Source organism: Eubalaena glacialis, chromosome 20 (assembly GCF_028564815.1).
Source record: "Eubalaena glacialis isolate mEubGla1 chromosome 20, mEubGla1.1.hap2.+ XY, whole genome shotgun sequence".
Taxonomy (NCBI): Eukaryota; Metazoa; Chordata; class Mammalia; order Artiodactyla; family Balaenidae; genus Eubalaena; species Eubalaena glacialis.
In genome coordinates this window covers 32,586,460-32,602,624 of record NC_083735.1, presented here as the reverse complement: position 1 = coordinate 32,602,624, position 16,165 = coordinate 32,586,460, and the positions used below count along the sequence as shown (strand labels likewise).

At 47.1% G+C, this 16,165-nt stretch overlaps 1 protein-coding gene across 13 annotated transcripts in view; it reads left to right on the top strand.

Moving 5' to 3' along the window:
• The window catches only part of TACC1 (transforming acidic coiled-coil containing protein 1), a 113,532-nt gene that overhangs the window by 71,645 nt on the left and 25,722 nt on the right, over positions 1-16,165 (top strand). For 10 of the 13 annotated variants that reach the window (XM_061177415.1, XM_061177414.1, XM_061177412.1 and 7 more), the window contains one exon: positions 11,717-12,809. The exons of the other annotated variants lie outside the window; for them this stretch is intronic. In XM_061177415.1, coding sequence (XP_061033398.1) covers positions 12,028-12,809 — 782 coding nt within the window. In that variant the 5' untranslated portion in view covers positions 11,717-12,027. The remainder of the gene's footprint in view (positions 1-11,716; positions 12,810-16,165) is intronic. 13 annotated transcript variants of the gene reach the window in all.

Genomic DNA, 16,165 nt, shown 5'->3' with positions numbered 1-16,165 from the left:
GAACAGTCCCATCTGTTTGTTTTGTGTTTTGGCTGCGCCACGTGGCTTAGTTCCCCAACCAGGGATCGAACCCGGGCCCTCGACAGTGAGAGCACCAGAGTCCTAACCACTGGACCGCCAGCGAACTCCCTAGTCCCACCTGTTTGGATGTCTAGCCCAGCTTGGTCACGTGGGTTCTGTACCTCACTTGTGAGCTCTCAGAAGCATGGCACAGGTGTTTTGTTCCTAGACACGGACTGCCCCCTGCTTCCGTCCTGACTCAGATGCCCACCCCTCCATGGATGTAGCAATGTAGAGCAATATACTTGATTGTGTCCTACCATAGCATTGAACCTCCACCCCAGAACCCTTCTTCCTGGGCTTGTGACCCCATTTGGTTTTTCTCAGGGTCATCCCAGGAGTGAAGAGAAATGAGGTGAATGCAGGCGGCTCTAGAATTAACTGGGGGGCTGTGTAGCATGGTTGAGCCATGACCTTCCTGTGCCCCAGACCAGGCTCCACGCCCCCTCCTCCCTCCTGCTCCCTCACCTCCTCTGTTCTAACCTTTCTGGGCCATGGTTTCTTCGTCTGTAACATGGGCTTAAGGAACACCTTAAAGTAATATATCTGGAGCACCAAGCACAGTTACAATAGTAGTGTAATTACGAAGAATTTTTCAGGAGGAAGGCCCTTCAAAAACAGCCCTTAACAAAAAATAAATTCCACCCTTGCATCTTGGGAAGAGAAGGAGAGGTGGGGCTGGGTGGGCTTGGGGCAGGAGTCCTGTGTTGAAATGGAGACAGAGGAGAAATGGGTAAGAGGGGATTAGGTTTGGGTAAGAAGAGATTTTTGTGCTTAGTAAGAAGGATTCTGGGCCTCGGGATGGGAGAATTGGCTTAATATTAGTCATTTGTTTATATATCTGTAACACTGGGGTATAATGTAATGCTTGTCTAAGGCTTATTGCATGAAAATCATTGCACAATAAACAGTCTCTGGGTAAGTTATTCTGGAAGTGAGGTCAAGGCTCTGGGTCCCAGTGTTTTCTAAAAATTGGTTTCTCTAATAATATATAGCCAACATCTTTCTATGTCAGTAACTACTTCAAACACAATTTTTAACATGGTACCACAATATGTTGTTTTTATTTTAATCATTGAACTGGAGTCAGACAGCTAGTCACCAGGAAGTTAAACAGTACTGTGGGGAAACTTTTTCTCTGTTTTTTTTCTGGAGGATGCGGGGATGGGTACCCCTGCTGGACATCTTGCAGCATCTGGTTTTGTGCGAATTTGCCTCGTTTCCCTTGTGAAGATCATCAGCCTTGGATAATTGTGAATCAAGCTGTTTTTTCCATTACACGGAGGCAGAACCTTTATCTTGCTACTAGATAAGACTGTATTTATCTACTGTCCGTGGTCAACCTGTAGCTTATTAGGATACATGAAAATGTGACTGAATGTAAATAGCACTTGTAGTTGAGAGGGTTTTGGGTTTTTTTTGACACCAAATATGTGGTGTCTTTTCAAATACCAATTCTCTGTGTGGTTGATACAACAACTAAGTGTCCTACAGTTCAATCCTAGTCTGACAGTAACTACCCAGAGTTAGCGTCAGACTCCAGAGATTTAAGGGCTCAGTCCCTCAAGGCTGCCCTCACCTGAGGCGCCAGGTGCATCCCAGGTCCCACACTTCTGTCCAACTTGGCTACAGATTTGGGGGATCCTACAACGCCTCTCAGCTTCTCTACTACAGTGACTCACAGAACTCAGGAAAATACGTTTACTGCTTTATTGTAAAGGGTGCAACTCAGGAACAGCTGAATGGAAGAGATGCAGGGGGCCGGGTACGTCCTGTCCAGGCCTGTCACCCCTCCAGCACCTCTGTGGGTTCACCAACCTGGGAGCCCCGTGAATCTCACTGTTCAAGACTTTTTATAACCCGACTGATCTCCAGCCCCTGAACGTTCCCACCCTCTAACCACGAGTTGGGTCTTTCTGGTGACCAGCCCCATCTGGACGCTATCTGGGACCCGCACCCTGAGACACCTCATTAAACGCAGGTGTGATCAAAAGGGGCTTGTTATCAATAACAAGACACTCGTGTCACCCAGGAAAATTCTGGGGGTTTTAGGAGCTCTGTGCCAGGAACCTTGGACAAAGGCCATTTTTATTGTATCACATCTTCTAGTATGAAGATACGTACATGAAAGTCTTCAGTCAGCAATAATTATAACGACAAAGAAATGTGAAAACCCTCAAAAATTACGTGACATGTAGCATGACTTCAGCGCTTCTGTCATTAGTTTAACCAGTGAATGGATCTTTTAGGCTGGAAGGTGGGGGAGGGGAGCTGCTAAGTGTGAAGGAGAAACACGAAGCAGGAGAGGTGAGTGCAGGTGCCCACGCGCCTGCTCCGAGCTGTCCCAGGTTTGCTGTTTGCATTCGCTTCATTTTTGAAGTTGCTGTTCTCAGGACACCAGAAGGCTTAACAGCACTGAGACTTCTCTCCAGGGGGAAACGGTTAGGTACATACAGCCGTGGAGTTGTGTGATTCAGGTGTTTCATGGCATCCCCTAGAAACCTGCTTTGTCCAGTAAGGTAGCCTGTCGCCACCCGTGCCTGTTTAACCAAAATCGAATGAAATTGAACATTCAGTTCCTCCGTCACACTGTCACATTGCAAGTTCTCAGTAGCCACAAAGAACTGGCGGCTGTCTTATCACACAGCTCAGATGATAGGACGTTCTTATCCTGATAGAAAGTTCCATCAGACAGCACAGCCCTCAGTCCCACTCTGCATGTTAGAATCATCTTTTTAAAAGTGCCTGGGCCCCTCACCGGACCAACTAAATGAGGGGCTCTGGGCTAACACCCAAGGATCTGTTTGTTTCAGAGCTCCCTAAGGATTTGATTCAGGGGCATTTTCAAATCATTGCACTAGATGCATCCGTTTCCACCATGGGAATATCTGTCCTTCCATCTTTCCGTCAGGCACTCCTGCATCCTCTACCACTGCACAGCCAGCTTACCTCATGCTCTTTTCCTACAGCCTGTGTTGTTCCATTTCTGTCTTAAACCGTCTGCCGTTTGCTCGCCAATTTTGCACTTGCTCATGCAGCCAGACTTTGATTACGCTTTCTGCTTCGCTTCTTGGAGAAATGTTTTGTCTGGTTGCGTCGTGCACCAGCATTGTGTTAAGTTACCTCTTACCCTTCTGTGACAGACTATGTCTGTAGGTCATTTTCTGAAACCAAGTTTGGAAAACGGTCAAGTGCATCAAGGTACTGGCTTGGGTGGGATCAAAGGGGATCGGGGCTTCTGTTCCTCTGCGTTGTGCTTGGGGGCGGGAGGCGAAGGGTGCCTGGGAAGAAAGGGAACTTGCCTTGAACTCTCTAGAAATAGGTATCGTTGTACGTAGCCTTGGAAAATCATCGAAATAATATTCATTGTAGACACAAAGTAGAAAATCTAGATAAGCAAGTAAGAGAAAAAGAAAAAACAGACATAGTCCCAATTCAAGGGACGAGGTGTTAAAAAAATTCATGTACATTGTTCTAGAGTTTTTTCTAGATATTGTTTTCTTTATTCTTATGAAAAATCTAGGCATACAATAATAGAAGAGTATAATGAATCTCCATATGCATGTCACCCGGTTACAGCAATCAACACTTTGGCATGTTTGCTTCTTTTTGTTGAAGTATTTACGAGACGTGTTCCCTAAATATTTAAGTGTGCATCTCTAAAACATAAGGACATTTTTCCTGTTAACCATAAGACCATAATCATAACTAATAAAATTAACCTAATTAATGTTATCTAACCCAGGCCGTGTTTAATCAGGCTTCCCCAGTTGTCCTCAGAATGTCTTTAACGTTGGATCCAAGCAAAATCACATATTGCATTTGGTAGAATTACGTCTTTTTGGTCTGTTTTAATGTATTAATTGATTCCCTCCATTCCCACACCATTTTTTTTTTCCTATCACATTTTGTTTGACAAGAGGGCCGTTGTCTGTATGCTTGTCCCATCTTTTGGATTTATCTATTCCCTCATTGCCTGCAAAACGGACATTAGGTCTAAAAACCTGATTCAGGTTATGTATTTATTCTTTTTTAAAAAAAGTGTAAAGAGAATGAAGAGGGCCCATCCTTCCGTTGTATGTGTGCCCACCACCCTCCTTTCCCCTTTTCTTTGTTAGAAAATTCTAACGGTACAGAAAGCTTCTTTCTACTTTCCCCCAAGGCAGTCGGTCAGCGGTAATTTCCCCTTCCATCTGTAAGGTTTGTGTCTTTATATAACTGAAGAAGGTCTCATACCTTGTGCACCCTTCTTCCCCTTGCTCTTTCCACCTGACGTGTCTTGGAAACCCTCCCATTTCAGCACATACAAGTCTGTGTGTTGTTTGACACCCAGGTATCAATAGTATTCCCGTGCCAATGTTGCACATTAAATGAGCTGTCAGTCCCCTGTGGTGCTCTGTAATAGCCCCCAAAGTGTGTGGGAACGTCGTCACCCTTGTACATATGTGTGCTTGGCCCTCTTTGTGAGCATAATTAAAATAAACTCCTGGCCGAGGAACTCATGAGATAAGCACTTGCTGAAGGATCCCCCATACGCTGTCCCACACGTGTGTGCGAGGGCCGACTGGCCCCCTTGCCTGGCCGCTGTTAACTGAGCATCATCAGTATTTTAATTTTTACAAATTTGATGGGTTAAAAACGGTATCGGGTTTATTAATTGTGTGAAAGCGAGTCTATGTTTCAAATGTGTTTTGGCCATTTTCTTTTTTTAATTGATTTATTTATTTTTGGCTGCGTTGGGTGTTTGTTGCTGTGCGCGGGCTTTCTCTAGTTGCGGTGAGCGGGGGCTATTCATTGCGGTGGCTTCTCGTTGCGGAGCACAGGCTCTAGGCTTCAGGAGTTGTGGCTCCCAGGCTCTAGAGCGCAGGCTCAGTAGTTGTGGCACACGGGCTTCAGTAGTTGTGGCTCGTGGGCTCTAGAGCACAGGCTCAGTAGTTGTGGCACACGGGCTTAGTTGCTCCGCGGCATGTGGGATCTTTCCGGACCAGGGCTCGAACCCGTGTCCCCTGCGTTGGCAGGTGGATTCTTAACCACTGTGCCACCAGGGAAGCCCCTTGGCCATTTTTTAAAATTGCTTGCTTTTTATGAATGAACTGTAGAATGCATTCCTGACTTCAGTTGTTCAGTGGCAGGCATCAGGGACAGTGTCGTTTTAAGTGGGAAACGGGGAGGAGGCTCATGGTCTGGTGGAGGCTCCACCACCTCTGATTTGTGAAGCCCCTGAGACGTGAGGTACTCTGTGTGCGTTTTCCTTAATTCTCCTTTGATTACATGGGTTTTGTTTGTAAAATGCCCCGTCACCGAGCACGCCCACTATTCCGTGCTTCTCCTCCTCCTTTTCCTCCCCACCTTGTGGCCTTGCCCTGTACCAGGCGTGCAGGAGGCAACCCCTGATGTCCAGCCACCACCCTGGTGTGCCCTGCTCGTCTGCCGTGCGAGCCTGTCTCCCAGGGCCTCAGGCGCTGGGCCTCTGCGGGCTGGCAGCGTGGCGCTCCCTCCGAGGGAAGGTCGTTCCAGCATCTGGCTGTTACCAGAGGCCAGGGGCCCCTTTAAGCAGAGCTCCACGTGGAGCGGAGCGTGGAGAAGGGGCTGCAGGCTCAGGCCAGGTGTTGGCTGCCTCTTCACCTTACGCTGCCCTCTGCCCAGCAAAGCCCAAGCCACCCTCCAGAGAAGGAAATCATCCCCCTAGGTCTGATTTCCCACGGGGTGGTCTATCCAAGCGTCCCTCCCTTCCACGCCAGTGCCCCGCTGGGACCACCCCACCAGCTTTCACTGGACGTTTGGTGCCCCTTAGGGCCCGGCCATCCACCACCCTTCAGTCCCATCTCAGTGTCAACGGGTATAGAGCCCGTGACTAAATCCTGTTTAAACAGACGATTTAAATTTGTGTTTTGGTGCGTGTTCCCTCTCAGACGCTTAGTCCACACTTAGAATTGCTTAAAACAGCACTTGCAGCATTCCCTTGGAATGTTCTCGGAGGTGGTGAGCTTTGTTTTTTGATGTTAGGATTTTTTCCCCCAGTAGCGTGAGTTTTTAAACCCCGGTGTGGTGATTGAGGGGGGATTGAAGTTGTAACTATCAAGTAATGAGAGGAGCCCTTTGAGGACCCTAAACGTGGTCCCAAAATACAGTCTTCCGCCCGGTGGTTTCTTTTCCTTTCTTTTTTTTTTTAAATAGTTATTTTTTTTAAAATTTATTTTAAAAATTTCTTTCTTTCTTTCTTTCTTTCTCTTTCTCTTTCTTTCTTTCCTTCCTTCATTGTGGTGGCTTCTCTTGTTGTGGAGCACGGGCTCCAGGCGTGCAGGCTTCAGTAGCTGTGGCACGCGGGCTCTTGAGTGCGGGCTCAGTAGTTGTGGCACGTGGGCCCCGTTGCTCTGTGGCACGCGGGATCCTCCCGGACCAGGGCTCGAACCCATGTCTTCTGCATTGGCAGGCAGACTCTCAACCACTGAGCTACCAGGGAAGTCCCTGCCCGGTGGTTTCTAAGGCCAGGCTTTGGAGAAGGCCATGGATTTTCTCCCCTGGAGAAGGCTCTAATATTTTTCATTGCGTTTCTGGGGCTTCATGGACCCTCTGAAATTTTACCTCAGAACCCTTCTTCCTGAATTATTGCAAAGACATTCATTTTCATGTATTGGTTCAGAGATTTTTGTTTTAGCCTCAGAGTCAGGCCTTGCATCTTAGACTTGGATGTGAGATACTGTTCAGATTTTGAGGTTAGAAGGAGGCCGGGGTGTGTGTGTGTGTGAGAGAGAGATACAGGAGGCCTGTTCAAATTTTGGCAGCTTTGTCACTTTACATGTCCAGTGTTTGTTTGTGTGGTTTTTTTGTTTATTGTTATTTTGGGGTTTTTTGTTGTTTGGCTGCGCCGCAAGGCATGCAGGATCTTAGTTCCCTGACCAGGGATCGAACCCGCACCCCCTGCAGTGGAAGCCCAGAGTCTTGACCACTGGACCACCAGGGAAGTCCCGCATGTCCAGTATTTTACAACCCATAAAAGAGGCCTCTTGTAGCTGAAGGAGAGGAAGTGATGGGCAGATCTAAAACAAGCTTGCAGACAACGTTTCGCCAAAAAGTTAAAATCTGAGGGGGGGAAATGTCAAGCATATTTGAGAAAAATGCCAAATCTGCAGTGTTAATATACAATGTTTTCCAAGTGGTTGCTGTTTTATCTCCTCTCAGATGAGGTTATCCATGTGGAAACAGCCAGCTGAGCAGGTTCTCAGTACATGTGAGCTGGATACATTTCTGAGTTTCAGAAATATTTTGTGTTCATGGCATTTCCCTTCTGCTAAGGTTTTCAAGGTTTTTCATACACTTGTATTTTAACCCAGTATATTTTCAGCATACCAGAGTACAAAGCAGAAGGTCAAGCTGTTACCTCAGTCTTTAGAATTTTGGCGTTCTGTGCCTTTTCTTTTACAAATATTATAAAGAAGGAGGGAAAAATCTCTTTTTACAGGAGAATAGTCTACGTCCTGTAAAATAAGCATATAAGGTATCTGTGTTAAGAGCACCCATGGGTGCGTCACACAACGTTTTAGATCTAGCAGAGGCTGCTCGTTGAAAGGCAGAGTTTCATTAACAGCAGCAGACGTGGCAGAAGTGGATATGTTGGTCTATTTTTGGATTTCCTCTGTGTTTGCTTTGAGCTCATCTACTGATCACCTCTCTGTCTGCGTTCACCAAGCCGCCAGGCAGTGCTGTGCTTGTCAGAATCATCCAAACTCAGTAGACTCCATCCAGGGAGAGAGCTTTTCAGCGCCCTGGAGGAAGGTTTTGATGGAATGCAGGATCTGTGTGAAAGTGGAAGGATGACTAGAGGGAGGTTAGTTACATAACAGTCCTCTCAGACGAAGACCCGAGGTTAGAACTCTTAACCAGAGCTTGCGGACATTTCGGGTATTTTACTTCTTACTGAAAGTTACCTGTGGCGCCATGCTTGCCTTTAGCTTCTGTTGTAGGGCAGCCCTGGGTATGTGGGGTCACCTGGTATTGGCATACTTGCTGATGGAGAGTGTAAATGCAAATAAAATCTTACTCAGAGGTACCTTTCCCAGTTAGGTGAGGAGTTTGGTTTTTTCCTTGTTTTACATTTTCACAAACTCCCCAGACTGGTTTATTTTTATTTATTTATTTATTTTTTGGCCACGCCACATGGCTTGCGGGATCTTCGTTCCCTGACCAGGGATCGAACCCAGGCCACAGCATTGAAAGCGCCAAGTCCTAACCACTGGACCGCCAGGGAATTTCCCCCAAACTGGTTTAAGTCAATGAGCAGCCCTCTCCCACACCCCCCCACCCCTGCCCGTCAGTACTTTCTCCTGGTGACTGAAGATGCTAGACCAGGGTAGGACCTGCAGGGAGTGGGCGTAGGACTGGGCAGGTTTACTGACCTGGTACCTGTCCAGAGCTGGCCAAGAAATGCCTGGGCAGGGGTCTTCTGCTCAGGCTGGGGGGCCGAATTCAGGTGGAGGGTGCTCGTTTTCCTTCCCCCCCCCCCCGACTTGCTGGGTGGCACGCTTTAGGGTACAGCAGAGCTGCAGGGGTCCCCAGGTTGCTGGGCGGGCTCCTTTTCCATCCCTTGCTCATCTGCAGCCGGTGGAGATGGGGAAGGGGAGGGTCTAGAGGAATGGGTGGAGGTGGAGGAAGGTGGGAAGGCCCTGCCCTTTTCTAATGGAGGCGATGAGGGCAGAAATTGAAAGCTAGGAGAGAGTAAGTGAAGGGCGACTCCATAGGTCTCCCCTCGGTCTCTGGGAGGTGTGGGATTGTTGGTGAAGGAATCAGGAAACGGAGACAAAAGTCCCAAGAGGGGAAGGGCCGCTGGGCTGGACACACTGTCCTTGCCTCACCCTTTCCCCTTAACTTATCGCAAGCCTCTGGGGGAAGAGCACAGAGGACTCGGGTATCAGTGCCCAGGGCTCCCACGCGGGAGACTGGCAGTGAATGTTTAGAAGTCAATGGCAAGGAGAGGTTGGGAGAGCAAATATGTAACAAAAGACAATTTTTCTTTGATTGTCATCAGCTTCCAACGTCCTGCGGTAGAACCTGTGTGTGCCCACTGCCCAGGTTAAATCATTGTCCCCATTTGCCCAAATTTGTCCCCACCATGACCTTCTTTTTCTTTTGTTTTGCTGCTTTAGTATTTTTAAAACAAGTTCCAGGTATCATGTCACAAATATTTCAGTATGCATCTCTAAAATGTTTGGGCGCTTTCCTATATAACTATGATGTTGTGATTAATAATACTCTTTTAATTTACAAAGATGATTAAACTTCAACTTTCATTTTAAATTAATCCTTTTTAGGTAACTTCTTTTTAGAAAAAAAGATAATCAACCTCTATTTAAAATTTTAGAATAAGATATGCTAAGGCTCAAAGATGCAATGTAGGAGGGAGATACCTTACAGTTAAGTAGTATCCAGTGTGACTTCGAAGGTAGTCAGTCACATGTACATCGTGGCTTCAGTTAGGTCAAGTACTAGTTGCAGCCCAGATGTGTCTGCGCTACTTACTTCCTACTCAGCATCTCTGCTTCAGGGTCCCAGACAGCTCTCGGTGTCCAGGGCCAACCTCCCCACCCCAGCCCGACAGCCCCAAGCTCTTCGGCTGGTACCCCTGAATCTCGTTGAACAGTAATACCACCCTCTCATTCCACGAGCTGAAAACGTACGAGTCATCTTTGATGCCTCCTCCTCCTTCAGTCCTACATCCAGCCTGTCACCAAGCCTTATCACGTGTCACCTCATTTTCTCAGTTACTGTGCACGTCTCTTCCTGTCCATTAGCACCACCCTAGTCGAAGCCCCAGAATAATATGCTAGCGGTTCTGTTTGTTCCATTTTGACCTCCTTCCACATTTCAACTGGAGAGAGCTGTTGAGAACGTAAATCTGATTTCGATCCACCCCTGCTTCAGCGCTCTCTGTGGCTCACGTAAAATAAGCGGTAACTGTCTGTACTTTGGTATAATCAAGATTGGATTGTATTCAACCGACTGATGCTAGGGTGTGAGCAGGTGTGCCCAGACCCAGCCTGGCTTCTAACCGAGCCTGTTGCATGTAGATTTTTGCAGCCCTGGGGTTTTGATGCTGTGCTTTCACTGTTGCTTGTCTACCCTCCCACCCGCCATCAGCACAGAGAAACAGTCAATAACACCTGCATCACAGCTCAAATACATGGAGAGAGAATAGAGAGTCTGTACACACACAAGTGAAGTTGTCAGTACACTTTAAAACGTTCTCATTAAAATTCTGTGTGAAATGCAGTTGTTTTAAATTTTTTTATTTTGAAAGGGTTCAAGAGTATACGATAGAGAAAATAGTACAATGAAAACTCCTATATACCCATCCTTGGATTCAACAGTTATCAAGATTTTGCCACATTTGCTTTCTCTTTTTAAAAAATATCCTTTTGAAGTATGTTAGTTAAATCCCAGGTATCATGCATTGAGAGCTTTTTAAAAAATTACAGTATTAATAATAGTTAAATATATCTTTAAGAACAAGACATGTTGGACATTGGTTAGAATATCTGAAGCATCTGTGCAGAATAGTTTGTAAACCACTGCCCAATTCCAGCCATAAAGGAATCGTGTAAAAAGATGTGTGAGTGCTTTAAAAAAACTCTCCCCGTGATGCTCAGTTCTTTGATCCTGGATTAGGATTAGGATTACCGTCAGGAAGTAGGATTAGATGGTCATCTCTGAGCTTCCCTTAAATCATGAGATACTATGATAATAACCAGTTTACTCAGTTTTTGCTGCTACTCTATTATCATTTCAGATACCTAAGTCAGGAAATCACTATCTTAATTTGTGCTTTAAAGAAATACCTTCATTTACACCTTCCTGATTGCAGTGTTTCTCCTTATAAAACCCCAATTAAAAAGGATCTTTCATTTTCACAAATGATTTGAGAAGATTCCTGGCCAGCTTAGAGACAAAGCTTCTAAAGAAGAAGTAACTTTATTGTTTTATGATTTGTGTTTTAGTAAAATAAGGGCTGTTTGTTCATAAAGCCACTTTGCTATCTCTGCTTTTTCTAATTAGTTTTTTTATTTGGCGCTTTCCGTTTTTAAGTGTACAGAGAAGTTATTCTGAGCAGGCCATGATGACTTTTTGATTTAATATTAAAACAGTCCAGTTATTTAAACTCTATTGTGGGGAAGAGGGAATACTTAACATCCAGAGATTAAAACCCGCTTAGTGCATAAAATCCGGACCCTGAAACTCTCAGGCAGTGCCTGGGAACCGTATCCGTGCCAGGTGAGATCCCTGTACCTGAGCTGTCAGCATCCAAAGTTTCTTCCAGCCAGACCAGTTGTTTTAACCTGAGGAATTTTAACATCATATTAATATGCTTTGCAGAGGGCCCACGATCTATTTAGCCTTTTCCTAAATAGCTCTGTTTGGTATAATTATTATTTGTATGACTTGGATAGTACACACACACCGTTTGGGCTGGGAAGATTCGCTTTAGAGTGCAGTACCAGCCGTCCGCCTCCAGGCCACACCGCCATCGTTGCAGAACCTTAGGGATGCTTCGTGAAAGCAAAGAGGGCAGAGCTGGCCGTTCGCGTGGCGTCAGCTAGTGGAGAATATTCACCAATGCTGAAAAGGTAATTTGTTAACAGACGGCTTTTGTGTTTTGTTTTAGACTCACAGGAAGTGGACGAACAGCTGGTAGCAGAAGTGGTTGGAAAATGGCCGTCCGAGGCTGGTTCTAGACCCTCAGCAAACAAGGCGGCTCAGCCCGCTACTGCGTCTTACTCAGTCAAGGGTTTCAGAGAAGAACCTGAACACGATGTGAGCAAAATCTCTGTCGTGAGGCCGTTTTCCGTAGAAACCAAGAATTCCACGGCGCCCCGGGGGCCGCCTGGCCCGGCAGCGGCTCATGGCTGCGCGGCCGCGGTCCTAGACCAGGCCGGGCTCTGCCCCCGCGCGCCGGGCGCCGCCCAGGACCAGGCGATGACCGAGGGCGCCATGGGGGCCACGCGGGAGGCCTCAGCGGACGGCGACGCGGAGGCGGGCAGCCCGTGTCCGGAGCCCGGGGCCGGCAGAAGCAGGCTGCGGAAGCCCAGGCCCGTCCCCCTGAGGAAGAAGGCGGCAGGCGGCGGGGTCCCCGAAGCCCACCCCGCCCCGGAGGGCGCGCGTCTTCCCCGGGCGGACCGCCAGTCCGGTCCCGACGGAGTGGCTGGGAACGCCGCCACCCCTGCCCTGCTAGGAGGTGACAGGAGCCAGAAGTGTCCCCCCGAGGTGAGGGAGACAGCGTGTGCCCCCGGCGGTGACACCCACGACTCGGGGGCTGAGCTGCCGGAGGCGGTGAGGAGCTCCCCTTTGAAACTGGAGTTCGACTTCACGGAAGACGTGGAGACTGTGGAGTCCAGGAAAGCCCTCCCGAGGAAACCCGGCCGGAAACCGGGCAGCAGGGTGACGCCCAAGGTTCAGAAAGACGGCGCCGGGGAGCCAGCGGGCGCCCCGGGGGCAGGGGCGTCCTCAGAGCCGGGTCCCCCCCCGTGTCCCGGGGAGAGCCCCGACTTCGGGCCCTTTGGGGGCCACTCCCCGCTGCAGCGCTCGCCCCTGCTCTCGGCTCAGGGCTCCTACGGCTTTGACCCAGATCAGTTTGACGAATCCATGGATCCCTTTAAACCCGCTCTGACTTTAGCGAGCAGTGACTTTGGTTCTCCCGCCGGTAGTCATATTAGTGAAATCTTAGAATCACCCAAGAAGGCAAAGTCGCGTTTGATAACGTGAGTGAGACGGGCGTGGGCCTTGTGTTCTGTGTCCTCTCTGTGAGTTTGGCGGCCACTGCTTTTGGTTTGGGTGAAGGTGCCCCGGGGCAGACGCAAAGCTTGTAACCTCGCACTGCAGTCTTCACTGTTTTGCCTAACTCTGGTGTGGAATCAGAGATAGCTGAGGTTTCCTTTTTAGATGTCTGCCTTGCTTCTGAATCCTCAGTTTATTCAGCTGAGTTCTTTTTCCCCCCACCTTGGGTACTTTTTTCCTATTAAAAAAAAAAAAAAAAGAATGTCATGGGCTAGGTAGGTAGAGATTTGATGGTTTTCAGAAATCCTATCTGAGCTGTCGGGAATTGTTTTATATACAGAATTCAGGTGTCAGTGCTAGCCACCTTCTTCAGCTTCTCTGTGGATGAAACAAGAATCCCAGGGCTGCAGGTTACCTGTGTAGTATCAGTAACACGTGGAAAAGGGTCTTCTAGAAGTCTTTTCACTTGAACAGAAAGCTGTGATTTTTGTTGGAAACAAACCTACCACTAGAAGTTAGTGAGAATTCTTATGTCTCCTGGTAAAGCTTCTGGCTCTTTCAGAAAGGAGGTGAGTTTCCAAAAAGAATCAAGACTATTTTAAACAATTGCCTAAATCTGACTAAATTAGGCTGTTAGTCTTCGTTGTGTGAGATCCCTCTCCCCACCAACCCCCCTTCTCCCGGGAAATCTGGAGCCACTTTTGCAAGGTCCTCGGAGTTCTGTCGGAGTGGTCACCCCCAGGCCATAATTCCATGTCACGTTTTAGTTTAAACTTGTTACAGGGTGACCTTATCACAAAACTTGAGTCGATGACAATCTATTGATATCTTTATGACCCTGTGACATTTTACTAAGAATTAGATATAAAGAAGGGCCAATGGGGAATTCCCTGGCGGTCCAGTGGTTAGGACTTGGCGCTTTCACGCTTTCACTGCTGTGGCCCAGGTTCGATCCCTAGTCAGGGAACTAAGATCCCACAAGACGTGTGGTGTGGCCAAATTAAATAAAGTATTTAAAAAAAAAAAAGGGCCAGTGACATGGTGGATGAAATATGAAAAGAGAGGGTGAGAAGAAGTACCAGGTTTCTCATTGTCACCACAGTTGTATTGGCGAAATGCTTTTCAGCATTAATGTGACTTAAAGAAAAACACTAGATGGTGTGGTGATTGACACCAGAGGAAAAGGGTTAAAGAGCAGAAAGTATCAGTCAGGACCAAGAAGCTTGAGCAATGCAGGAACGGATTCCTCAGCAGCCCCAGAATATTCCCCAGGACGTCTAAAGGGAATAAAATGTCATTAATAGTTCTTGATCTGTTCTTGGATTATAGACACACAGTTAAATGGTTGCTGAAAAATATTATTGATCAGGTGACCTCAAGGTGTTCTTCTGTGGTTCAGGTTAGTTACCTGTGTCTAGACGATGCCCGGGGGACACGATGGCCAGGTCTTTGCCTGGGTTCTTCCTAACCTGGGGTCCCCTAAATATGGGCAGCCCTGCCTATCAGGGTTGATAAGGGGTCATTGGGAGCCTCCCTTTCAGTTGCTTGTTGAAGGTGTGTAGCCAGTGCATTCATGTTACATGAGACTAAAGTGGAACCAAAGGGAGGGAAGTTTATCCTACATCTTGTTTTCAGTAGCAAGAAGCACCCTCTTCCAGTCCTACCACCCTCGCCTGCTAGCATTTTCCTCCTGTTCTGTTTTTGATGAATGAACGTCTTGGTCTAAAATACCTTACAGATTTTTTAAAAACTCTTATGCAACCAAAACTCTTGTCTCCTTGTTCTTTCCGCAGGAGAAGGATGCTTAACCCCTTGTGTAACTCTGGGTTTTTTTTTTTTTTAGAAAATGCCTTCATTGTAGAAAAGGCTGGAAGTATACAGGTGGAGGTAGCATCTAGCAGAGAGTTAGAAGTTCTGATAACAGGGTACTTGTGTGACTTCTTAAAAGATGACATAATTGGCGTCTCAGATCCTTCTTCTGTAAAATAGAGACATCATCCTATGATTGGGATTTTTGTGGGTCAAATAAGATAAATTATGTAAAATCACTTGGAGTTTCTCAGTAATATACACCTACCGGAGATATAAGCAGATACATTTTCAATTATATTTTCATTCACGCATTGATTGCCTTTAATCTGGATGACTAGACATTTAAGAGTAAACATACTCGGCAGTAATGCCGTTTTTTTACATTTACAAATATTTGAAAGTTTACTTTTCATCCATAAATTTGACCGTGTGACATTTCCGAGTGTTTCTACCACTCTCTTACTCCTGTGAATCATTCACTCACCAGTGGTAACATTCATGAGTATGACATTTTTAATTCGTGTGTCACCTCATAGAAAGAACTTTGCAGCCTTTATGTCTGCCAGACTAGAGATAAATATTCCAGGCTTTACATGATTTTTTTCTCCATCTGTCTGTCTCTTTCCCGTCTCTAATTTTGTTGGTGCATCAGGACTACTGAACAAGTGAAATTTCTCTGTTTTCTGTTGTAAGTACTCCTGTTTCTGGCTCTCCCTGGGGCCCTTGGCAGTTCCTCCCCTACCCTCCCCGGACCATCTCTCCATAGCATGTTGGCTTCCCTTTCTGAGTTGGATCTTCTGATAATTTTTTGCATTTCATTTGCCACTTCCTGAGCCAGCTTATTAGCCTTGCCATCTGTACCCAAAGGCTTGGAGATGGGCCCTCCCACCTCAGGTGCGAGAGCTTGCGTCCCCGGCTTGACACACGCCTCGTGCGACGCTGTGATGCTGCGTGCTGGCTTGGCCCTGCTCTTATCCTCGCAGTGGCTTGAGGAACTGCTCTGCTGTTTCGTGTCAGGAACAATTGACTTTTTTGATAGGATAAGGCTGCCGCCTTGGAGCAGGGGATACATTTTACCGAGTCAGCTCAACCTGAGTTTGGTGGCAGGGGTGACACTCAGGCATTAGGGAAGACAAGCAGACACTACCGAGGTGGTGGTTCTTCTTCTGGTAGCCATGCTGGTCTTTGTTTTTGCCCCGCAAAACGAGAAGAACTTGCAGTTTTGGTTGGGGGTGGGGTGTGGTCAGAGCGGCGGTGCTGGAAATTCTAAGTTCATTACAACAGAACAGAATCTGGATAGTCTTCAGATCACAAATCGCGTACTAGTTTAAACAAAGCGGGCGGTTTGAGCTTCCCCAGTTCCGGCCGTGACGTTCGTTTTCCATCTTAAGAGGAATGGTAACAGTTTGCTCAGACATTTTTATTTTCATACTTTCTGTTGCCCACAGTCCTCCTCTGTGAGCACACAGGTCTGGAGCTGTCTTCCCAGACTTCTGTGGCTTTTAGCGCAATAAAGAATTTTTAAAGA